Source organism: Pipistrellus kuhlii, unplaced genomic scaffold, assembly GCF_014108245.1.
Source record: "Pipistrellus kuhlii isolate mPipKuh1 unplaced genomic scaffold, mPipKuh1.p scaffold_m20_p_9, whole genome shotgun sequence".
Taxonomy (NCBI): domain Eukaryota; kingdom Metazoa; phylum Chordata; class Mammalia; order Chiroptera; family Vespertilionidae; genus Pipistrellus; species Pipistrellus kuhlii.
In genome coordinates this window covers 57333144-57359275 of record NW_023425595.1, presented here as the reverse complement: position 1 = coordinate 57359275, position 26132 = coordinate 57333144, and the positions used below count along the sequence as shown (strand labels likewise).

Genomic DNA, 26132 nt, shown 5'->3' with positions numbered 1-26132 from the left:
CAATGGAATCAAGACAGTCTCTTCAATAAATGGTGTTGGGAAAATTGGACAGATACATGCAAAAGAATGAAACTAGATCACCAACTTACACCATACACAAAAATAAACTCCAAATGGATACAGGACTTAAACATAAGACGGGAAACCATAAAAATACTAGACGCATCCAAAGGAAGCAAAATCTCAGAAATATGCCAAAAGAACTTCTTCACTGATACTGCCCCTAGGGCAATGGAAGCTAAAGAGAAAATAAACAAAAGGGATTACATCAAAATAAAAAGCTTCTGTAAAGCAAAAGAAACCATCAACAAAACAACAAGAAAGTCCACTGTATGGGAGAACATTTTTGCAAATGTTATCACTGATAAATGTTTAATCTCCAACATCTATAGACAGCTTATACAACTAAATAAAAGGAAAAGGAATGATCCAATTAAAAAATGGGCAATGTATGGACCTAAATAGAATATTTTCAAAAGACAGAAGGAAGGCCAAGTGGCATATGAAAACATGCTCAAAGTCACCAATTATCTGAGAGATGCAAATCAAAACAACAATGTGGTACCATCTCACACCTGTCAGAATGGCCAACATCAACAAATCAACAAACGAGAAGTGTTAGCGAGGATGGGGAGAAAAAGGAACCCTTGTGCACTGCTGGTGGGAATGCAGACTGGTGCAACCACTGTGGAGAACAGTATGGAGTTTCCTCAAAAAACTGAAAATGGAACTCCCATTTGAGCCAGTAATACCACTCCTAGGATTATATTCAAAGAAACTAGAAACATCAATCAGAAAGGATATATGCACCCCTATATTCATAACATAACAACCAACAATAGCTAGGATTTGGAAACAGCCTAGGTGCCCCTCAGCAGATGATTGAATAAAAAAACCATGGTATATCTGCACAATGGAATACTATGCTGCCATAAAAAAAGAAGTAATTCTCATCATTTGTAGCAACCTAAGATGGAATTGCAGAACATCATGGTGAGTGAAATAAGCCAGTCAATGAAAGAGAAATACCACATGACCTCACTGATTTATGGATAATAAAGAACATTATAAACTGATGAACCAAAAGATAGATACAGAGACAGTAAAGCAACTAGCAGGCTGTCAAATAAAAGAGGGGTGGGGAGGGAGATTTGAGGGAGATAAGAGATCATCAGAAGGTCTTGTATATATGCATATAAGTACAACCAATGGTCACAACTCTGGGGATAGTGGGTATGTATGGGACTGGGGGTCAATGGTAAAATATGTACACAGATAATAATTTAATAAAAAAATAAAATAAAAAAATAAAAATAAAAAAATAATAAAGTTAAAATCACCTATAATTTTAATTCCAATAGCAAACACCTTTAATGCAGTTAAGGACATGGTTTTTATGTATAACACTAGAGGCTCGATGTATGAAAATTCATGCACTGTAGTGGGGGTCCCTAAGCCAGTTTTCCACCCTCTCACAGTCCATAGCTCTCAAGGTTCTGAGTTTTTTCATTCTTTTTTCTTTTTTTAAAAATATATATATTTTTAATTTCAAAGAGGAAAAAAGAAGAAGAGAGTCACAGAAACCACAATGATGAGAGAGAATCATTGATGGCTGCCTCCTGCATGCTCCCTACAGGGTTTTGCTTGCAACCCAGGCATATGCCCTTTGACCAGAATGGAACCCAGGGCCCTTCAATCCACAAGCTGATGCTCTCTCCTCTGAGACAAATCAGCTAGGGCAAGGTTCTGGGTTTTCAAAAAAATCATTTATACTTTTCAAAACCGAAGACATTTTATGTAGCCGTCTGGTGTCAGAGAGAGTGTGAGGTGTACATGTTGACATCAGAGGTGTATATTTTGTTGAGTATCACTATGTGCCTGGCATTCTGCTAAACAGTTTACATGAATTATCTCACTGAATTACCATAAAATTCTTCTGAATCCCAGGTTTGTGGTAAACCTCAAATTCAGATACATACTATCTGGATTATAAAAATATCTCTCTTTACCACTTACCTGTTATCTACTCATATATATGTATATACACATATACATATATACTTATATACATATACATAACAGTGGCCTGGTGCACAAAATTTGTGCATGGGGCTGATGTGCCTCAACCCAGCTTACACTCTCTCTAATATGGGATCCTTCAGGGACAGTCGGACATCCATATCCCAAGCTGGTACTGCTGGCTTCTATCTGTTCACCTGCCTGCCTGCCTGATTGCCCCTAACCACTCTGCCTGCTGGCCTGCTCTCCATCAATTGCCCACCCTGCTTGCCTTCTTGCCCCCAACTGCCCTCCCTTGCTGGCCTGATCGCCCCTAATTGTCCCCAGCAGCCTTCTCACCCCTAAATTTCCCCTTCAGCTGACCTGATAACTTCCCAAACATCCCCATTGTCTGCCTGCTCACCCCTAATTGTCCCTCTCCCCCCCTCCCGCTGGCCTGTTCTCCCCCAACTGCCCACCCAATTGGACTATGCCCATTCACAGAATCATGAACTGTGCTTCTAGTATTCATATATATACATACTTAGTGTATATACACATATATCACAAGAATATATTGGATTTCCCATTTAGTTTTCTTTATTAATATCAAGATAAGTTGATAAATACTTATTTTATTGTATTCATTATTTATTATATTTGCAAAATTTTTACAAAAGTAAAAAAAATAAATATTTTGTCGGGTCTGAGTTTGACAAGTCACACACATAAATATATAAATATATAAATACTGGTTGGGTGACAATAAATTAAAAACTGGAGCATGCATAAATAAAATCCATGATGAGGGCATAGGTGGCTGCCAGGTCTCAAGGTCAGGCACACAGGTCTCCTGCAGCGACACATTTCAGGTCCTGGGTGAGGAGGCGGAAGAGGTTGGATGTGACAAAGGCTTCAAGGCAGTCCTGGGATTCCTTCTGCTCTGCCTCCCGCAGGCGATGCAGCCACTGGTGGAGGTGGCCCCGGGCCCTGGGGCCTGCTGGGGCCTGAGCTGGGACACAGGCCTGAAGCTGGGAGTGGATGTACTGCAGCGTGTGGAGGGGCTGGTCCAGGATGTCTCCCAGGGTAGAGTTCGTCACTGTCCCCAGGACCTTCAGTGTCAGGGCCAGCTCAGCCTCCAAGGCCACAGGGCGCTCCCACACCTGCAGCTGCCTCAGGTCCCGGGACCTGAGGAGTGAGCGGGAGCTGCAGTGCCAGTTCTTGAGCTGGAGGGACTCTTCCAGGGCGTCCTTGGCCCTCTTGAAGGCCTTCATCTCTTGCGGGGACAGAGACTTGAACTGGTCCATGTGGCAGCCCCTGGCACCCAGGTGGTTCCTGGGGGGCGGAGGGGCAGGAACTGCTCCTGTCCTGCTCAGCACCGCGGCCATCAGCATCAGCACCAGCGTGCACCACACAGCCCAGTCAGGCTTCATCCTGGTCTCTGGCCTCTGCTCTCTGGTCTCTGTCAGCAGATGGGCATCCACGTGTCCATGCAGAGGTTGTCACCTGGTGTCACCAGCCTTGTTTGGTGTCTCTGGTCTCAGTCTCTTCTTCTGTGTCTCAGCCTGCTGTTCTGTCTGTATGTCTGAACTTGCAGCTCTGCTGACATGGAATGCCACACTGGGCTCCATGGTGCAGCTTTTAGCTTGGCCAGAGGGGCAATCCCAGCTGATGTAGGAAAAGTGAAAATGCACCTGCCACTAGGGGAGGCCCCAGATTGGGAAAGGCCAGCCTTTGCAGGGCGGGGCCTGGAGCCAGTTGAGCAGCTAAAGCTAAAGAGAAACTGATACAGACTCTGATTCACCTTCAGTAGGTGAGGTCATAAGAGAAAGATTCCTCTTATGGAATCTTATGCATTCTTTCCTTCCTTCCTTCCTTCCTTCCTTCCTTCCTTCCTTCCTTCCTTCCTTCCTTCCTTCCTTCCATTCTTTTATCTTTCTTTCTTTTCTTTAAATTGATTTCAGAGAGGAAGGGAGCGGAGAGAAACATCAATGATGAGAGAGAATCATTGGCTGCCTCTTGCATGCCCCCTACTTGGGATTGGGCCCACAACCTGGGCATAAGTGCTTGACCAGGATTGAACCTGAGACCCTTCAGTCCACAGGCAGAGGCTAGGACAGAGCCTTTTTTATTAAAAAAAAAAATTCTTTGTTATTTTAAAAAAATCTTTATTGTTTAGAATATTATTGATAGTCCCCTTTCCTCCTCCCTCTCCCATTACCCTCTCTCTACCCAGTTCCCACCCAGACTTTCACTATCTATTGTCTGTGTCCATAAGTAATATATATTTGCATATAAGATCTTTGGTAAACCTATTCCTATACTCCACACTCCATCCTTCTGAGATTCCTCAATCTGTTACATATTTCTATGTCTTTTATTCTATTTTATTCATTAGATTTCTTATTCATTTACTTTGCTTTTTAGATTCAATTATTGATACATATGTATTTATTGCCATTTTATTGTTCATACTTTTGGTTTTCTTCTTCCTCTTCTTAAAGAATACCTTTCAGCTGAAACCGGTTTAGCTCAGTGGATAGAACTTCAGCCTGTGGACTGAAAGGTCCCAGGTTTGATTCCAGTCAAGGGCATGTACCTTGGTTGTGGGCACATCCCCAATAGGGGTGTGCAAGAGGCAGCTGATTGATGTTTCTCCCTCATCGATGTTTCTAACTCTCTATCCCTCTCTCTTCCTCTCCGTAAAAAATCAATTATATATATAGTTTAAAAAAGAAAACCTTTCAACATTTAATGTAATACTGGTTTCATCGTAATGAACTCCTTTAGCCTTCTCTTGTCTGGGAAGCTGTTTTTCTGACCTACAATTCTAAATGATACCTTTGCTGAGTGGAGTAATCTTGATTACTATTCATTACCTTGCTATTCATTACCTTGAATATTTCTTGCCATTCCCTTGTGGCTTGCATAGTTTCCATTAATAAATCAGCCGACAGTTGTATGGGTGTTCCCTTGTATCAGTAGATAACTGCTTTTAAGATTCTCTTTGTTTTTCACACTTAACATTTTATTTTATTTTATTTATTTTTTTAAATATATATTTTATTGATTTTTCACAGAGAGGAAGCGAGAGGGATAGTTAGAAAACATTGATGAGATAGAATCATGGACCAGCTGCCTCCTGCACAACCCCTACTGGGGATGTGCCCACAACCAATATACATGCCCTTGACCGGAATCGAACCTGGGACCTCTCAGTCCTCAGACCAATGCTCTATTCACTGAGCCAAACCGATTTTGGCACACTCAGCATTTTAATTATGATGTGTCTTGGTGTGGTCCTCTTTAGGTTCCTTTTATTTGGGAGTCTCTGCATTCCCTGGACTTGTAAAACTATTTCTTCCACCAAGTATGGGTAATTTCTGTAATTATTTCTTCAAATAGGTTTTCAATATCTTGCCCTCTCTCTTCTTCTTCTGGAACACCCATAATGTGAATGTGGTATGCTTGAAGTTATCCTAAAGGCTTTTTACAGAAGCTCATATTTTTGGAATCATTTTTTTCTCTTCTAATTGGATTTTTTTTTTTTTTTTTTGCTTCCAAATCATTGATTTGATTCTTGGGATGCTCTACTCTGCTGTTGAATCAGTGTAAGTTATTCTTTATTTCAGTTAGTGTATGCTTAATTTTTGACTGGTCCTTTTTCATGTCTTTAAAAATTATCATTAAGATCCTTGAAAGTTTTACAAAGTCCCTTGAAACTTTCATTAAGATCCTTGAGCAACATTATAATCGTTGTTATTATTTTTGTTTGCTTGATTCCATTTCATTTATTTCTGACATGTTTCTTTGTCTCTGCATTTTGGCTGCTTCTCTGTGTTTGTTTCTATGTATTAGGTAGAAGTGCTATGTTTCCTTGAATTTGTAGAGTGGCCTTGTGTAGTAGGTGTCCTGTAGGGCCCAGTGGCTCAGCCTCCCCAGTCACTTGATCTGGGAAGTCTATGTATACCACTGTGTGGTTTATGTGCACAGTCTTGTAGTTGAGCCTTGATTGCTATTGACATAACTTTCAGGCCAATTGGCTGTAAGACCCAGCTTTAACTACAGTGGGAGAGCTGCTGTGCAGGAGATACCCATATGGAGCAGAACTTGCTTCAGTGGGGCTTTATTTCTCACTGAGTTTGTCCCTTGAGTGTGTCACTTATGGATGTGTAGAGTTATAATCTATTATGGTTTGAAGCTGTCCTCCAGGTGCACTGTATCTGGGGCTGTTGGGAGGTGCAAAGTCAGTTATTGCCTGGGGCTGCCTGGCAGGAGCTACAGAGAGATATCTGAAGATGAATGTTATTTATATTGGGCTTGGAACTGCTCAAGCGAGGACCAACTGTGAGGAAAGCCAGGCTGGTGCTGAGTCTTGGGCTTCTCATTGATAGGTTTGGAGTATGATGAAGCCAGTTTCTACTTTTTTGAGATACTTTGGGAAAGTCTGAAGCCTGAGCCAGAGCAGGCCATTCAGGCCGAACAGCTGGGCCAGGGCTGCAAATAGAGTGGGGCAGAGTCTCAGGGAATCACCAGGGTGGAGCAAACAATGTGGGCCAGGCTGATGGAAATTCAGATATGGTTGCTAGTCAGCTCTGTGATGGGGAGGTCCCAGCACAGGAACAATGACCCATGTGAGCATCTCCATCTGGAAGAAAGCCACCCCCGAGTTCCAGCCCTGACACATGACAATCCAGATCCTCCCATATGTCCCTGGATACACAAAAGCCACCATCTGGTGGTATATCTCAGAGGAAGTGGGACCACATAAGTTTTTGCACTAGCCTTTTAAGGGGAACTTCCTAGGACTCCAGCAACCCCTGTGTTACTCAACCACAATCCCCATTGATTTTTATAGCCCTGAGTTATGGGGACTTCTCTTCCCAGCTCTGGAACCCTGGGCTGAGGGTCTAGTGTGGGGCTGGGACCCCTTGCTTCTCAGGGGAGGTCTCTGCAGTGGAGATAACCCTCCAGATTTAAAAAGATGCTACACATGGGTGTTGGATCAGCCTGTTCCATATCTCTACCCATCCTACGAGTCTTGATGTACTTTCTTCTTTACTTATCTAGTTATAGGCCATCCAATGAGCCAAATTTTGGGTGGTTCTTTATGATAGTTTTTATGTATTTTAGTTGTAAATTTAATGTGGTTGTGAGAGGTGTATAGTATCAGTGTTTATTTCTGATACTATAGGCTCAGCGCATGAAGTTCATGCACAGGAAGAGTCCCTAGGCTTGGCTGGAAATCGGGGCCAACAGGGCCTTCCAGCTAGGGCCTTCTTTCCACAGCTGCCCCCTTCCTTTGTTCCGCGTCACCCACCCTGGTAGTCAGTGCATGTCATAGCAAGTGATGAAGCTCCTGGTCTCCCAGTCGAACTGCAGAGGGAACACTTTGCACATTAGCCTTTTGTATATATATAGATAGTCTTAATATATGAATCATTCCTCATAGCAAGTATGTGGATACAATATGATTTTTTAAATCCTGGTATTGCATAGCTAAACGATATGTGTTTTTTAGCTGTTATAAAAATGAATTTTTTCCCTCTTTATTTATTTTATATCATCATTTACCTCCCCCCATCCCTCTTCCACCTGCATCCAACCCCACAATAACCACACTATTGTGATTCAGTGAGCACATTTTATTGCCAGACTACATAAGTCTTAGATTTCTGACTCACTCTTCATATGATTTGGGACAACTTTCTTAGCTTTTATTAAACTGTTTTTTTATCTTTAAAATAAGGAAAAAGAATAATTTTATGATAGAATTGTTAGATACTATTCATAAGATGCTAACTTGATCTGTGCTGATTCAAGAAATAATTCTCCTTTTTCTTACTAAATAATTATAAACATCTTATTTCTATCACATTTTTATATTAGCCTTCATGCAAATTTTAGATTATTCTGAAATTTAGAAAATTCTGAAAAGTGGAAGTTCTCAGTATAGAATCTTTATTTCCAAAACTAGAGGCCGATGTATAAAATTCATGCATGGTTGGGGAAAAGGAAGGAGTGCACCTCAGCCCAGCCTGCACCTTCTTCAATCTGGGACCCCTCGGTGGGATTGGGCCTAAAGGGGCAGTCAGAATTCCCTCTCATAATTCAGGACAACTGACTCCCAAACGTTCACCTGATTGACCCTAAACATTTCTGCCTGCCAGCCTGATCAACCCCTAACCACTCCCCTGCCAGCCTGATCAATGCCAAACTTCTCCCCTGCCAGCCAGATTACCCCTAACAGCCCTCCCATGCCAGCCTGGTCACCCCTAACTACCCTCTCTTGCCAGCCTGATCACCCACAAGTGCCCTCCTCTACTGGCCCAGTAACCCCCAACTTCCTCCCCGGCAGGCCTGTCCCCCCCCCCAACTGTCCTCCCCTACAGGCCTGGGTCTCTCCCAACTTCCCTCCCCTGATGACCATCTTGTGGTGGCCATCTTGTGTCCTCATGGGAGCAGCCATCTTTGACCACATGGGGGCAGCCATCTTGTGTGGAGTGATGGTCAATTTGCATATTACTCCTTCATTAGATAGGATTTCTAAATGTAGTTTTGTACAACAGAACTTGTGCAAATTAATATTATTATGAAAAATGGTTAAGAAGGCTTATTTCCTATTAATGTAGATATTGTTATTAGCAAAGATATTTTCTAATTTGATATGTGTAGTATTTCATTTTATTGGTTTCTTAATCTTTTTTTACTATTGCTCAATCTTTATTATTTTTTTTTACTATGGCTATTTTTCTTTTGTATTTATCTCTTATTTCTCACTTCGCTCTACTTTCTTGAGAATGCTTATTTTTTCTTTGTTTCAAAATTTTTACACATGTTTCTCTTCCACCTTCCTCCCACTTTTTCCTTGAGCATCGTACTCATCACTTAAATCATGGTACTCACAGCACTGCCTCAGAAAAGACTGTCTTTAACTTCTAAACTAGGGCATATCTTCCCATAAATGCATGTACTTTAATGATAGTGCAATTTCAATAGTAAAGACAGAGAAAGGCACATTTAAAGTATAGTCAATATTCTAATAAAAATGGATGAAAGAAACAAATAGTAGAGGGAGATAAAGGAAAGAATGTGCATCTTTTGGGCAATAAACAGGTAAGTGAAAATTCCCTGTAACTTTACTATTAATCATGTATATTATTTTCTGCCCTTTTCTGCATGTTTGACTATGATGTTTGTTTGTTTTTAAGCTTGAGTTGAAAGCTCAACTTATTTGTGTTTTGTTTCCTTGTTTTATAATAAATATCTTCAAAGCTATAAAATTCCCTCTCCAACCAACTTTAGTTACATTCCACATCTTTTTGAAATTTTTATTTTGTAATAATTTTAACTTCTAGAAATGTTTGAGAATAAAAATAATACAAGAAAAAACCATAAACCCTTTATTAAAATTAGCATAATGTTAACATTTTACAGATACAAATACATAATTACATAAATCTTTCTATCTATCTATCTATCTATTTATCTATCTATCTATCTCTAGCATCATCTAAAATATTTATAGTGTATCTTCCACAGGCAAAACACAATGCGTAAATAATAATCCTTTAGCACAATGCATAAATAATAATCCTTTATTCCTAATTATTTTATTGCCTACCTCCCAAGAATTACCAAAATAACATATATAAGTTGGTTTATTTACAAATGTTAATTATACCTGCTTAGAGGAACTTGTTGGAAAAAAAAAAGTGACTGAAGCTTTAGCATGAACTCATGCAGAGATAGGGATTTCTGATTCATTCTGTTCAAAATTATAGTTAGTACAATGGCAAAAATAGCATTGGCTCCTGCGAGAAGGTTGAGAGAGCAGAGGTGAGTAATGAGAATACTATATTTAGGAGCAGGTCTATAAGGCTAAGACTATGAAGTATTGATGAGCATGGGAGCACAGTGTTTCCAAAAGGAACACAAAATAGTTTCAGAAACCAGAGAGAAATTTAAAAGCATAAAGAATACGAAGCATTCAAGAGTGTGAAATATCAAGAACATCTTTGGATTTGGAGAGCCAAAGGCTAATTTTTAAAGAGGTTAAATTCTGTAGAGAGGGGTAGATAGAACCGAAAATACAGAGGATGAAAGAGTAAAGATACAGGAAGAGCTTTGTGGATTATGTTTCAATGACTGTGTGCTGATGAGAGACAGCATAATGGCTCAGGTGAATTCAGATTATAAAGGGTGCTTCAGTGTTTGATCATAGTTTGGGAAATTTTCAGTCCTGTGTATAGAAAGAGGAGGGGGAGAAACTGAAGGTTGAAGAGGAAGTTTAGATAATTGAAGAGAAAGATCTTTGAGGTTGAAAGAAAACATGGGCTCATTTGGTAGGTTATTGAAGGCGATGACTATTTCCTAAAGCAGAAAGCACACAGGAGGAAATGGACGAGTATACAGAGCACTTTGATTTTGATAAAAATTGAGAAAGCTCATGTTAAACGGTCTCAGTAAAAGTACTCCTATCTCCAGAAAATTAAAAGAGTAGAGAAAGTCCAGCTTTATAGTTGGGAAAAATAAAAGATAAAATATTTGGAATAAGAGCACTGGGAAAACGAATAGGATTTTAACTAGAGATAAGTAGAAATGAGGGCCTGGGTCAGTTTGTAATGGAAGAAAAGTATCCTACTGTATGTCTTTCTCCAAGACTACTTGGCAGCCAGGAAACAGAAAAAAGAAATTGGATGATTCGGTTTATTTAAAAAGTTAAATCAGAGGCTATTCTTAAACCATGTATTAACATATTTAAAGTTTGGGTAATTGGGGAAGGGGCTAATAAATGTGAACAAGTATCTAATCAATTTAACTTCTACAAATATATTTATCTAGACAAACTAAGAGATAAAATAGGTAAAAATTGGCAAAAATATACCATCAAGAGTGGAAAAAATATTGTTCAAATTGTTGTTTCATATATTAAATAAAAGCCATTAGAAGAAATTTTTTCTTCATAAAATTGCAAAATTTTTCAGAACTAAGTAACCAAATCAGAAGACTCACTCACAACAGGCACTGCATGTGTTAGTCCATGACATAACATATAAATACTACATTTGTAAAGGTTACTAGCAAACTCTGTACAGAACAGTTTAGTTTTATTGTTTCAATAGCTTTGCATTGTGTAAAACCTGTCATGAAGTTATTGAAACTCTTAGAATTATATACTGAACTAGAGGCCTGGTGCACAAATTCATGCATGGTTGGGGTCCCTCAGGCTGGCCAGTGATCAGGGGCTGATCGGGGCCAGCCAGCTGGGGACAAAGACTGTGGGAGGTTGGCCAGCCACAGAAGATTGGCTATGGGAGCGCACTGATCACCAAGAGGCAGCTCCTGCATTGAGCGTCTGACCCCTGGTGGTCAGTGTGCATCATAGCTACCGGCTGGTTATCCAGTTTTCAGGTTGTAACGGTGCTTAGGCTTTTATATATATATACACACACACACACACACACACACACACACACACACACACACTGTATTTTTCGGACCATAAGACACACCGGACCATAAGACGCACCAGTTTTTAGAGAAGGGAAATGAAGAAAAAAAGATTCTGAAACAAATAGTGTCCTAAAATATTTTATGTGCATTAAAACCCAACATCACAGTCATAAACACATGTAATCAACCCTGTAAAGTAAACAGCAGCATTTAGAACCATTTTAGAGCTGGGCAAGCAAACAGAGACCACACAGAGCTGGGCAAGTAAAAAAACTTTTTTTTAAAAGTATATGTGTAGGCTATATTTGGACCATAAGATGCAGGGACTTTTTCCCCCCACTTCTGGGGGCAAAAAAGTGCGTCTTATGGTCCGAAAAATATGGTATATATAGATGATATTTTCGCAAGCTGTTTTTAGTACAGAAAATAATTACTAAATGAAACTCCAACTATCTATGTAATGGATAGTCCACCAACCTCCCCATTAAGTGGCATTACATTATAATAGTTCATAGAAGTTATTAGAATTCTACACAATATGTAACTGGTGTATTAATTCAAAAAGTGAATCCAAACAGGTCAATGACATAATGTAGAATCAATTCTTTTGTATACTTTACTGACAAACTCTCTAGAATAGTCTGGAATACAAGCAAGATGTCATCATATATGAAACTCTTGCATCAGGATGTTTGACGCATTATAAAACTATAGCAAACTATAGCACTTGGTCATCCATATTCCATAATATGTATTATGCAAATACATCAAATAGCAATAAAAATGATGTATTATGACATAAAGAATATTTCTATATTGATATTTTTACTAGTATCTTTAACACAAATTGAAATACATAGTAGATGTGAAATCCATGAGTTAAAGTAAACAGTAGTTTATATATTGTTTTTGTTACTTTCAAGTTAAAATGGGTGAGGCGGGTGTGGATCTTTAAAATAAGATCTGGCCTCAAATCCCAAATGACAAACTTTGGTTAAAGTCAGCCTACTCTGATGATTCATGAGCTTGACACCTCCTTGGCATTTATGTATATAGGTTTAACTATGCTTTTTTTCTCTTGTTTATGTGTCACATTGTAATTTTTTTGGCTGCTTTTTTTCTTGGATGCCAAATCTCACCACCTCCAGTTCATTCTCCATTCTACTTTAGCATATATTTCTAAAGCATAAACTTGTATCATATCAGTATGCTATTTTAAAATAACGATTGGCATCTTGTTACCTAGAGAACAGAATCCAAATTCTTAGGTGGGGCTTACGTAATCCAACATTATCTGTCTCATCTGTTCTAAAAAACTCATCAGACAGTCCCAATCCCTCTATTCTTGAGCCATAGTGAGTTACTTACCATTTGAATGACATATACACTTGTTTACACTGCTTCCTTCAAAACAATGCCCTCCTCCCCCTACTTCATCTCAAAATCTCTTAACCATTTTTTTTAAAGATCTACTCAGCACAAATGTTTTCCTTTCTGAAGCCCCCCACAACTGTCTAAGAAAAATGACCTGCCCTCTGGGTACCTCTGCAATCTTGTATGTGCCTCAGAGCTGGGCTTCACTGTATAATGGTTATTAGCATAGGCACCATTATACATTGTGTTTCATCTACATTTACCAACATGTCATTTCATTTCACCTCCCTGCCATTTCCTCTCATCTAATAGTATCCAAACACTTATTATATGTCAGTTACTGCTTGAGGTCTGAGGAGGCAGAGTTAGACCCAGTTCTTATCCACTTGCTCATAGTTCCCTTACTAGATGTAAGCTTCTCAGGGTATGGAGCGCCTATATTCCAGAGAATGTGAACAGCTAGCCATTTATGTTGAGACTTACCTTCCCACCTCTTCCCCTTTACCCATCCAATCTCTTCCTGGAATGTCTTCCCTCTCCGCTTGTTGAAAGCCTCCTCCTTGTGATCCAGTCATAGTCCTAAATCTGATATGCGATCTTTTTTCTTTAAATCTCCCAATCAATTTTCTTTGTAATTTTTCTTATGTTACTTACATAGTATACTTTCTTTACAATGATTTGTGTTCTGTTTTATCTTGATTACCAAAATTTATAGTTTATGAGTATATTCACTTACTACGCACATGTAACTGATCATCCCAACACTTAATTTAGTTTAACTCAACTCATATAAGGGAGGCTCCATGCACCAAAGCATCATTTGTTATGGCCATTTAAGCAGCTATTCTTAGAAAGTACCAGATGGGGCCTTCTTCTTATATATTAAAAAATAAATAAATAACTATATATACAATATATGATTGATTTCAGAGAGAGGAAGGGGGAGGGAGAGAGGAAATAGAAACATCAATGATAAAAGAATCATCAACCAGTTGTCTCCCCACATGATCCCCACCAGGGATTGAGCCCATAATCCAGGCATGTGTCCTGATCTGCAATCCAACCGTGACCTGGTTCATGGGTTGACACTCAACATTGAGCCATACCAATTGGGCAGTTTATTTCTTTTGTTTCTTTTTTTGCTTTTTTTTTTTTTTAACATTAAAACTTAAGCCACACTTTGACTTCCTAAAATTGAAATATGTAGGTTCTGATGGTTACTTACTTGGTATTCAAGTGGTCACTCCTCAATGTAATTGTCTGATTTCATCACTCTATCATCTTCAGTTTGAAAACCAATTTTCAATGTGTAAAGCCTGCTAATGCTACTATTTGATGCCAATATCATCTTTTATCCATCCACAGATGATGTTTTTAGAACACAACTTTGTTTTTCTTCAATAAAAATGCATTTAGAAGAAAATTGGCACATGCATATGTTTGACTTTCAGTATTAAATTTGGCATTACCTCCTGGGGCTGGCAGTTCCCACTAAGCTAGCCTTGTCACCCTCCATTAAGTGCTCTGGTGGAACAGCCAATGCCTGTGGCCACACAAAAGACCACACATAGCAGCTGCAGGACTCAGATGCCCTTGCTGAAGTAAATTTCTAAAGCTGAGATATTTGGATCTGTGACTGGCTCTTTTATGAGTCTTTCAGGGTGGGTTTTCCTGGTGCTGCATAGTAATATATATTAAATGTACAGCACATGCTTATTTCGTATTCTTCTTTGGCGATCCCTGATTCACATTAATGATGTCACAGTATAGTGGTTAAAAACACAGATTTTGAAGTCAGACTGTCTTGATTTGAAGCCTAGATCTGATTGTTATTTGTGGTATGACCTTGTACAAGTTATTTAACTTTGAGAGGCCTCCATTTCCTCATCTGTAAATGGAACTAATAATATCACCTACTTCAGAATGCTGTCAGACAAAATGACTTTATATATGTAAACATTTTAGAACCATACCTGCACCTGGTAAGCACTTGATCTTATTATCAAATTGAAAATTCTTGAAAAATCTCAGATACAACTTGAAAAGCAACTTTTTCATAACATCTATGATCAGCCGCTTTCCTTGTTCATACTAGTAGTTTTCTTTTTTATTTGCATTTTTGTGGTATATGCTACTTATATTATTAAAAAACACAAACCAACAACAATGCATCTGAGTCATCAAAACCATGTTGGATGTATGCCTGACCCTGGTAAATTAGAACAGAACATATTAGAATTTCTTCTCCATTTTCGAATATTTTAAGAACACACTCGAGCATGTATTTATGTAGTCAGAAATTGTTAAGTGTTAAAATTATTTTTTTTCTAGTTCAAGAATAAACACTAGATAAATGGCAGGAATGCCAGAATCTTCCTGAATTCCATATGTGTCATGTGATAAGCACTCCCAGTCATTTCTTCCTGGGCCGCAGGAACTCCAGCCTACCACAGTCTCCTGTGATAGACTATTGTGCATGCTTCAGTCCTTTATTTCTTTCATCATCATTTTTGCCAATTTTTCAATTCATTTATGAAACTTCAGCTACCAATGTATGATGCATCTTCTCTGTTCCAGGTACAATTCTAGTCCGTGGGTAGGGCAGTGAATAAGTAAATAAAATGCCCATTGTAATGAAGCCTATGTTAGGTAAGTAAATATATGTACAATGTATAGAATGTGGGGCAGTGAAATATTCTAGAGGGAAAAAAATAAAACCAGAAAGGAGACCGGGGAATGCTCGGGTTAAGAATGGAGGTTGTGCCCTGACCAGTTTGGCTCAGTGGATGGAGCATTAGCCTGTAGACTCAAAGGTCCCAGGTTTGATTCCAGCCAAGGGCACATGCCTGGGTTGCGGGCTCGATCCCCATTGTGGGGTGTGCAGAGGCAGCCGATCAATGATTCTCTCTCATCATTGATGTTTCTATCTCTCTCTTCCTCTTCCTTCCTCTCTGAAATCAATAAATATATATTTTTAAAAATTTAAAAAAGAATGGAGCTTGTCAGAGAGGGTCTCACTGAAAGGTGACAATAAGCAAAGACAACAATAGGAGAAGGAGTGGAGGGAGTGAGGTCGTCTTATATCTGCATGGCGCATTCCAGGCAGGGCAAAGAGCATGATAGAATGTGCCTGGCATGATTTCATAAGAACTTTGCCTTTACGTTGAGTGAGCAGGAAGCCCTTGGGTAGCTTTTGGAAGGGGATGTTATAGAAAGCTCACTCTGACGCTTGTGAAGAAAGGATACATACTGGTGCAAGGGCAGAAGCAGAGAAATTAGCCAAGAGGCTTTGGTGACAATCCAGCTTAAAGATGATGGTGCCTCTGCTTTGGTCTAATTTTTATCTGAGCTAGTAAATATGTATGTCATCAAACAAAACTAAGCCATATGTGCAAACCCAATTAGGATTTGGGAATAAGTCTAAATTCATCCTAAAATTAAAAGTATTTTTAGATCACAATCGTTCCAAGTTTAATTTACAAAGTCCATATCTACTACTTAGTTAACATAAAATATAAGGCAGCATGAAGACAGGTTAAAAAAAATAACACCCTACAGATGACTTGAGATAAGTGAGAACTCTTAATTTGTAGTCTCACTTTAACTACCATGTATACATAAAAAGAAACATTTTCTAAATGCTTGCATACCTTTGGGAAATAGTTCCTTGCCACCGCCCTTCCCTTCATCCCCGTGACACACACACACACACAATGGACATATTTTTTTTTCTTTTTCATAAAGGCAATCAATTGGCATTAAGCATATTCTCTAGTTTGATACTGTGCATTAGAGATTTTGATCAGGCCTTGATTCCAGGGTATCCTCTTTAATTAGAAAGGCTTAAGTTCTATGTATTATAATTGAAAGGAATGTTTCATTATTATTGTGGAAGGTAGGAAAATAAGAACTTGTTAGGCCAGTAATGTGTCAGGTACAAACACCTGTGTTCATGATATTATGGATTTATAATACTACTAGAGGCCTGGCTCATGAAAATTTATGCAATGGAGGGGGGGTCTCTTAGGCCCATCTGTCTCCTCTCAGCATCAGGGAAGCCTTCAGGAGAAGGTGACACCCCCATCATACCTCTGCTGCTGCCACTGCCAGTAGAGCAAGCCTCAGCCAGTCCTGGTTACCTGAGCCTCGGGCCAGCCCTGGGCAGCTGGGGGGTTGAGGGGACTGGGGGAATTTGAAGGCAGGCATGCAGAGCAGCCAGATCTGCTTCAGGGTGGGCCCAGTCATGCCATGTGCCTGCTCCCTGGCGGGGCTGAAAGACTGGGTGCCACCATCTTGTGGCTGTGGATATCACTATATTTGAGGGCATGGCATTCAATTAGCATAATCCCTCCTTATTGGCTGTGGGCGCTGCCATCTTTGAGGGTGTAGCAGTCAATTAGCATATTTCCTCCTTATTGGCTGTGGGAGCCACCATCTTTGTGATGGCATGAGGGTCAATTAGCATATTCCCTTTTTATTAGATAGGATTTCCACGGTACTCATATTCACACTCTTCCATAGATCCTAAAATAAGCTTTACAAATATTTATTGAGTTACTTTTATGAATAATTTAAAAAAGATATTTGTATTACGAAAAAATTTAGATTACTTAGCAATGACAGCATACATAGAACAAGAACAAATTTAAGCATCTTTTTTACATAAGATGATTCTGTTGAGGTAGTCAATTTTCAATGAAGGTTCTAAGTCGGTTTGGCAAGCTTCTGTAATGGATCAGTAAATATTTTAGCCTTTTCAGGCCATACAGTCTCCTTGCAACTACTCAACTTTGCCATTGTAGTCTGACAGTAACCAAAGATGATACATAAATGAGTGCAGTTGTATCCCTATAAAATTTTATTTTCAACAACAACAATAATCCTCAATAATAAAAGCATAATAAGCAAATCAACCCAACAACAGAACGACCAGTTGCTATGATGAGCACTGACCAACAGGGGGTAGACACTCAATGCATGAGCTGCCCCCTAGTGGTTAGTGCACTCCCACAGGGGGAGTGCAGCTCAGCCAGAAGCTGGGCTCATGGCTGGTGAGCACAGTTGCAGTGGTGGGAGCCTCTCCTGCCTCTGATGCAAGCAGGTGGTAAGGAGCGAGGGGTCCCGCACAGTGAGACCCAGCAGGTGGACATCCCCTGAGGGGTCCCGGACTGCAAGAGGGCATAGGGCATAGGCTGGGATGAGGGCTCCCTCCCCCAGTGCACAAATCTTGTGCACTGGGCCTCTAGTAATAATAATAATAATAAATTGGTCATATTTGGTTCAACAGCTGTGGTTTGCTAACTTGTTCAAGAGGTTAGAGTGGAAAGCTTAGACCTATGAAAATTCATGGTAACTAGTAAATTTTAGTTATTGTTAGTACCTATAGGCACAATTCTCTGATATGGTCCTATCTATGTTCTTCAAAATCATTGTCCCACGTTTATCTTCATCAAGCAGGTCATTTTCTCATCAGTGGCTTCTTTAGCAATGTGCTGGCCACAGTGCTTGTTCACACTCACTCTGATTTGTCTAATGTACATGACTTATCAGTACTTTACTCTTTCTCCAGTGGTTGATTGATACAATTCTTTTTTTAAACTACATGTAACTCTTTTTAAATTTCTAAATTATAGTTGATGTATGATATTATAAAAGTTTCAGGAATACAATCTCATGATTAGACATTTATGTGACTTACATATTGATCACACCAATAAGTCTAGTACCCATGTGCACAATATATATTATATACAGTTAATTACTTATAATATAGTCTTCATTTCAATTGGTTCTTTATTATGGTTTTCATGTCCTTTTTCATGCTTTTGGAGTTCTTACTAAGTTCCTTGAGCATACTCATGACCATTGTTTTGAACTCTGTTATCTGGAAGCTTTGCCTGCTTTCATTTCGTTTAGTTATTTTTCTGGAGATTTCTCCTGTTCTTTCATTGGGGACCAATTTTGTTGTCTTCTCATTTTGGTTGCTTCTCTGTGTTTGCCTCTATGTACAGCTGCTGAATCTCCCAGTCTTGATAGAGTTGCCTTATTAGGGCCCAATGACACAGCTTCCCAGGTCCCCTGAGGTGGGCACTCCAGGTGTGTTCCCTCTCTCCAGTTGGACTGTTTCTACCCTCCTGATGTAATGAGCCTTGATTGCTGTTGGCTTGTCACTGGGATGGATTGACCCCTAGTCCTATTGGCTATGAGAACCAACTGCAACCCAGTGAAAGAGCTACTTTTGAGAGACCAACCCTATGGAGCACGACTGGATTCAGTAAGACTTTGGCGCCGGCTGAATTTGTCCTTTGAGCGCAATGTTCATAGAAGTACAATAGTTGGGTTGTAATACAGAATTGTCTGAAATTCTTTACCAGGTGCACTGCCTCTGGAGCCTCACACGAGGTGTAAGCCAAGGTCAGCTGCCACCTGTGTTCTGCTCTGGGCTACTCAGCATGAGCTACAAAGCAATCTGCAGAAGATTGCTTCTTGTGCTGGGCTTGGAAGTGCCCAGGCGAGGCCAAGCTCCCAACCAAAGCTGGCTGCCACTCATGCCAGGCTTGGGGCAAGAGGTATGAAAAACCAGAATGCTAGATGCTACTTGTTTGGGACATTTTTTTTTTTTTTTAAAGAAGTATACTTCTGCTTTTTAAAAAATCTTTACCTGCAGATATCTATCTTCCTTCCTTCCTTCCTTCCTTCCTTCCTTCCTTCCTTCCTTCCTTTTTTCTTCCTTCCTTCCTTTCTTCTTTCTTTCCCTCATCTTAGAGTCAGAGAATTTTAGTTCCTCCCGGTATGTCTCAGTGCCGTTAGAGCCACTGTCCCAGTGCTGGAGCTTGGAACCAGTGAGTCTGGATAAGTCTGTGTGTGGACCCTTTAAGAGGAATGTCTGGGTCCTTAGCAGCCCTCTGTTTCCCTTAGCCACAATCCACGCTGATTTTTACTATGTAGCCAAAGTTCTTGGGACTTCTCTTCTTGGCACTAGAGCCCTGGGCTGGGGGGAGCGGAGGCTGTTGTGGGTTCAGGACCCCTCATTTCTCAGGGAGGACCTCCCCAGCTGAGATATACCTCCTGGTTTTTAACTGCCTCATGCATATTGGACTCGACAGTTTCAGCTCCTCCTACCAGTGTGGAGGGGGCTTCTTTGTATCCTTACTTATAAGACATCTCTTCAGGCAGATCTCAGGCGGCCCTGAATGGTGGTGGTTCAGTTCTGTAGTTTGGCTGTGATTTTGATATGATTATGAGAGGATGTGAGTACTGCATTTAACACTGCCATCTCCACCAGAAGCCTGCAGGAATTCTATCATTGTAATTTCTTAAGCCACTACTTTATGTCTTTTTAGTTTAAACATTTGTGCACAAAATTACAGTGCTCAATAGGAGTATTTCTCTCTGTCAGATCAGAAAAACCTTGACTATTCCATGATCTGTTCCACTTTGCACCCCATGTGAATCTATAGAGGTTAGTGGCACCATGGCCTTTGCTAAGAAGGGATGCTTTTAGAATCCTCTTTTCAAGGCTCTACTTTATGGTCATTTCCCTCAAAGGGCAGATTTTAGACTCTTTACAGTAACAGAGGACACCTTTGGTTATACACTCCTGGGGGCTGAACTCCTTGGCTATGTAATATCTGGCTTGTCTGTAATAGGTCTCTTGGATCTTGTAAGGATAAATCTACATTTGTTTCATATTTTTAGACAAGAAACAATAATTTCCAGTCCAGATACAACTAAGAAGACCTTTTTAAGAAATTAAAATTTCCCTTCTTTGTCTTTCCACCCTCCTGTTCTTCTTTTGAAAATAACCTGATTTTTCCTGATTACAATAAAGTAAAGGCAACATATATGAAGCACACAACTCCCCTCAAACTTGTCATTCTAGCTAAACAGCCTTTTTGGCCACTTAGAGCCTGCTAACTCCTTGCTACACCGTCTGCGTAAACCAATGCAGATACTGAAGGGTGGATTGGGCGGGTGGGGGGGGGGGAGAAGCTCTTTTTTATATAAATTTATTTTATAGGGTATTTTTAGGCTTCTAGACACGAGGAGGCTATGATTCTATAGACTATTTATTTCCTTAATATTTTGGTGACAACTTAGAAAATGTAACATAAATAATATAAAATTCACAACATGAAGTACCTGAAATGCTTCAAATAAGATACATAAGGTAAAAATGTACATCATTAAGTTTTATGTGAAAAGACAGAGAAAAAGTAATTTTTTTCAGGACTTATCAGTGACAAAATGCAAGTTTTAATTTTACATTCTACTTATTGTCTATTTCTGAATTGGCTTTTTAAGCTTGTATTTGGGCATATTTTAAGATACTTATAAGTAAAATAAGTTTTAATGTGAGTCATAGTTTAGAATTGATAGAAGTGCACCTTTTAAATATAATTTCCTAAAATTCATATTGAAAGAGCTAAGTGATTGCCAATGAAGAGAGAAAGAGAGGGAGGGAAGGAGGGAGGGAGGGGATGGGGGAGAAAGAGAGAGAGAGAGAGAGAGAGAGAGAGAGAGAGAGAGAGAGAGAGAGAGAGAGAGAGAGAAAGAGAAAGAGAGAAGGGAGCACTCATGAAATTATCCCATGACATGGAATGTGACAAATTCAGGTTTGTATTTAAGAGGCAAAGTGGCTGAGGACAGAACCCAAAGGGAATGCCAGCATTTTAAGAGCAATTGGAGGAAGAAAAGTCTATGAAGGAGGGGGGTGGGGGGGGGGAAGAATAAGAAATCACAAATTCATACTTGTTTATTTCTTCATGAATTTAACATTTAAACTCAGAAATGTGCATGTATTACAAAAATGTGGTTCTCATTATATAAATATTAACCAAAAACCTTTGATTCATGATTAATAATTTTAAAATGATAAATATTTATTGGAGTTTGAACATAGAACATTATGACTAAAGCACAAATAGCGATGATAATTAAAATGATAAAAACAGGATAATAACTGTAATTTACATAGTTTATTATACACCAGGAACTTTAAAAGCACTTTACATATAAATCATCATGACCTGGTAGATTTGACTAGTAATGCTACTTTTCAGAGTAGAAAACTGAGCTCAAGCAATGTCAGGGAACTTAGTTAAGGTCAAACATGCAGTGAGCGTTGCAGGTGGGTTTGCACCCAGCCATTTAACCTGTGACTGCCCGCCACTCACCACCTCCGGGCCATAGCACTGACGGGAGGCTGGAACTCTTTCTGTTTGGACAAGCAAATGATTGCCCAGGCTCTCCCAGCCCCAACTGTAAGGAATTTACACCTAGTGCCAGATTATTATGATCTCTGAACGCATAATAATCTGGCCACTGAGTGTATATCCTATACAATAAAAGGCTAATATGCAAATTGTCTCCTCAACCAGGAGTTCAACCAGCAGGCAGGCTGGCCAGACCCCAACCATGCACTAATTCATGATGCACCAGGCCACTCACACACTGAGTGGCCAGATTATTATACACTCAGAAATCATAATAATCTGGCCACTCAGTGTATATCTGAGAACTCTTTCCCCTTACATCAAATAAAAACTAATGCTTTTCTTTCCCTAACCTTGATGTCATGTGTGTTGTAAGATGGTGAATAAATTATAAAACACGCCAGTTGAGTAAACTTTACCTCTGTCATGAGTTTTGCCTTGTAAAGATTTCAACCTTAATTGTGCATTGTCATTAAACACTCACTTGTCCCACTTTTATAATAGAAGGAAAATTCACTGAGACAATCTAAGTTATCTTTCAGTGGTATGTTCATCAGAGCTCTAAAAGAAAGACTTTCCTCCAGAGCTTCAGATAAGCAACACTTAAGTTAAGAACTTGTCAGGAATTCCCAAGTCATGTGGTTTGGAAACTTACTGCTTTACAAAGGGGTGGGTCCCTGAGAAGATGAAACCTCTGAGAAAGCTTCTACCATTTTGTCCTTTTTGGGTAAGAAAATTGCTAAAACATAACAGCCACACTCCTTCTACCTAACCATTCTCAAGGAACATGTACCATGCACCCCATCGGTCCTCAGACATGGCTGAGTAATTCCTCTGACAGGTCAGCGTCTTTTCTGGGCTCTATCACAACTATTTCTAATACAAATCTAATGGTTCTCCCCAAAGCATTAAAATGGCCACCATGGTGGAGTGTGGGGAGGAGGGAATCGGAACTCAGTTGGATTCCCTTACACTATTTTTAACTTGTTTGTCTGAATTTCCTTGTGGCAGGGCACAGGCACCTTTCCAGAGAGTAGGGCCTCCAAAGGTCTTATGTAGATCTGCTCTTATCTTTTATTCAGAGACTGAACACAAACAGTGAGGAGGAAATGGGAAAGGGAGAATATCCATACAGATTGGAGCATAGTAACCTCCATCTTGTATAAAAACAAAACAAACAAAAAACCAAACCCAAACCTGTTGTTTGAAACTCTCTGCTATTGTTGGATAGTCCTTAGTCATTATAAACTCTGCCACTTTAAGATAGTCTGTTATTCTGTAAAATGATTTTGTTTTTGTTTTTTAGTTCAAATAATAGAAAAAGTAAAACTTAACTGCCTGACCTTGCAAGCTAGCCATCTAATGTAATAGACTAAAATAGACTAATACTGATAATAATCCCAAATCCTAACTCATTATGTACTCAAGGTTACAGACTAACTGCAACAATAACGTACACAGCAGTCTTTGTGAAACCTGCAAACAAGGACAGTTAAGACACTTCCTCCATGTTGGGGCTCAGAGATTTGGAAAAAGACACCTCTCTCTGGGCTGTGCTCACTAAATGACTCCTAATTAACTGGCTCAGTAAGGCATCTTATAGCTCATTCGATGATTTGTGATACAGCAAGGTAATCTGTCAGTCCGTCACCTGTGTGCATCTCGTGCCTGTACATGTCAACTAAAGTAACCCAGCACAGACATGCATGGAGAACTGCGGGCTGCTTTTCTCTGCCGTCACCCAGGCTTCCGAAACCTTCCAAAGGAAGATTGGGACGGAAAACTGTTGGCAGCAAGAAAGCCCCTGCGGGCTTCTGTGCTCCACGTCCAGGAGGCCTCCAATGGTCAGCCCCCTGCTTATGTGCCTGCTCCTTGCTCTGCAGTCTTCTTTGACTGCCCTCGTTTTAGCTCCACAGCATTGTTCTTTGCTAACCCCTCGCCTGGCAGTCCTGTTCTGATGTATTCTCCTTGTGAGATGTTCTCACTCCTTCACCAGAGGATGATGATTTCCAGTAGCTGACCTCACACCCTTTATTCTGTAACCAGGGGAAGTGGGTGGCGGCAGACAGACGTGCACTCCCCATCACCTCTTCTTGCCCTCCGGTGCTTCTTCATCCTTCCCACTCACCCTTAGCCCTGTCCACAGCAGTAAAGCCTGCAGAACCTGGGTAACCAAGGCAGGGGTGGCATTACAGAGACACCAATGCAGAGGTGAGGAAGGAAGCAGGAGCTGCCTTGCCTGTATCTGATTGCTGCTGCTACTACCTCGGCTACAAGGAAGGATCTCCACAGAAAAGCTCCTTGTCATTTTTATTCCTGCATTGCTCTTTGCTCTCCCATGGCCTGGTTCCAGCAGGAAGTCAGCGACACAGGCTTGAAAGATATCGTTACGTGTGGTCGTGTGGTCCTACTGGTTGAATGTGTTATGCTCACACTGGCTAGCTGACAAGTAAATATTTGGTGTTGTCAGTCTGCCCAATGAAGGTAGTAAAAGTCAGTAAGCAGGTGTATTTGAATGAGCTATAATAAATAGTCTAGCCAAAACTGGTTTGGCTCAGTGGATAGAGCGTCAGTGGTAGACTGAAAGGTCCCAAGTTCAATTTTGGTCAAGGGCATGTACCATGGTTGCGAGCATATCCCCATTGGGGGGTGTGCAGGAGGCAGCTGATCAATGTTTCTCTCTCATCTGATGTTTCTAACTATCTTTCTCCCTTCCTCTCTGTAAAAAAAAAATAATAATAAAAAAAAAAAATCAATAAAATATATATTTTTAAAAATAGTCTAAATCCTAATGTTCAATATAAGCACGGATAATTGCCTAAGGGTCATCATGGAGGTTTACAAAAAGGAAACTCATTTTCATCTTGGTGAGGGTTTTAGACTTAAATACTTTTTTCAAGTTTAGGAGATAAGTTGAAAATGGGGCTTAACACTATCAAGAGTGAAAGATACATTATACATCCCCTCTTGTATGAAATTTGAAAGATTACTTCTCCAGAATTTGTGTGCCAATTAACTCTGCTTTGCTATTGTTTTCAACTTTGTTTTTAATTATAAAAAATGGGCCAGAAGCATTTTAACTGCCACAACTAATGGTACATATGTGTTGGCAGAGTATTAGCATGTGTAGTGATGAGGAACTGGGATGGGGAGACAGAAGAAAAACATGATGCTTGTAATCAGCGCTGTAAACACCCAGTGTTCCTCTGAGTGGCTCCCTGTCCAGCTGACAGGTGTACCCCTGATCCTCCCCGTCCCACCACTCCCTGGAAGGGGTTTCAAAGAAGAAGCAGATACCAGTAATTTTACTTTGGTGTGAATAGAAGTCAGTATGCTTTATATCCCTGAGAGCAGTGGTTGTCAACCTTCTTAATGCCGCAACCCTTTAATACAGTTCCTCATGTTGTGGTGACCCCAATCATAAAGTTATTTTTGTTGCTACTTCATAACTGTAATTTTGCTACTGTTATAAGTCATAATGTAAATACCTGTATTTTCTGATGGTCTTAGGTGACCCTGCTAGCGGTTCTCAACTTGTGGGTCGTAACCTACAGGCTGAGAACCGCTGTTGTAGAGAACATTGCAAATGTGAACATTGCAAATGCTGAGAACATTGCAAACGTGAAACAGTCCAATCTAGCATGTCAGACACAGATTCCACTGTAAGAAACGTACAAATGAACAAAACAAAACATCTGAGAATCACATAAGTCAGTGTGGTGTCTGTCAGCAGTGTCTCCTCAGAGGGACCCTCGGGGTCGTTGGCAGAAATTCCTTCACCTGGGAACCCACAGAAAGACTGCTCAGGGCTAAAGAAAGCTCTGGAGATGTTCCCCAAATGAGTGCGTGACATTATGGACCCCGATTTCTTTAATAGAGGGGACGTCTTAGACCTTACCGCACAGCCTCTATTATGATGCATTTACATCATCCTATATAATAGAAGCCTAATTTGCTAAGTGTCCTGTCGTCTTATCAGCCATTCAAACAATCAAAGCATAATATGCTAATGATATGCTAAGGCTGCTCAACTGCTTGCTATGACATGCACTGACCACAAGGGAGCAGGCACTCTGACTGTTAGGTTAG

At 40.0% G+C, this 26132-nt stretch overlaps 2 protein-coding genes across 4 annotated transcripts in view; both read right to left on the bottom strand.

Annotated features, from left to right (window-relative positions):
- GRIA4 (glutamate ionotropic receptor AMPA type subunit 4) overlaps positions 1 to 26132 on the bottom strand; it is a 388414-nt gene that overhangs the window by 233048 nt on the left and 129234 nt on the right. The window lies entirely within an intron of this gene.
- On the bottom strand, positions 2649 to 3464 carry LOC118712663 (interferon lambda-3-like). The gene has a single exon (XM_036426597.1). The coding sequence runs from the start codon at positions 3429 to 3431 to the stop codon at positions 2835 to 2837; it is 597 nt and encodes a 198-aa protein (XP_036282490.1). The 5' UTR covers positions 3432 to 3464; the 3' UTR covers positions 2649 to 2834.

Bases quoted from the DNA above. Each gene is read 5' to 3' on its own strand.
- LOC118712663 (XM_036426597.1), bottom strand. From the start codon at position 3,431: ATGAAGCCTGACTGGGCTGTGTGGTGCACGCTGGTGCTGATGCTGATG.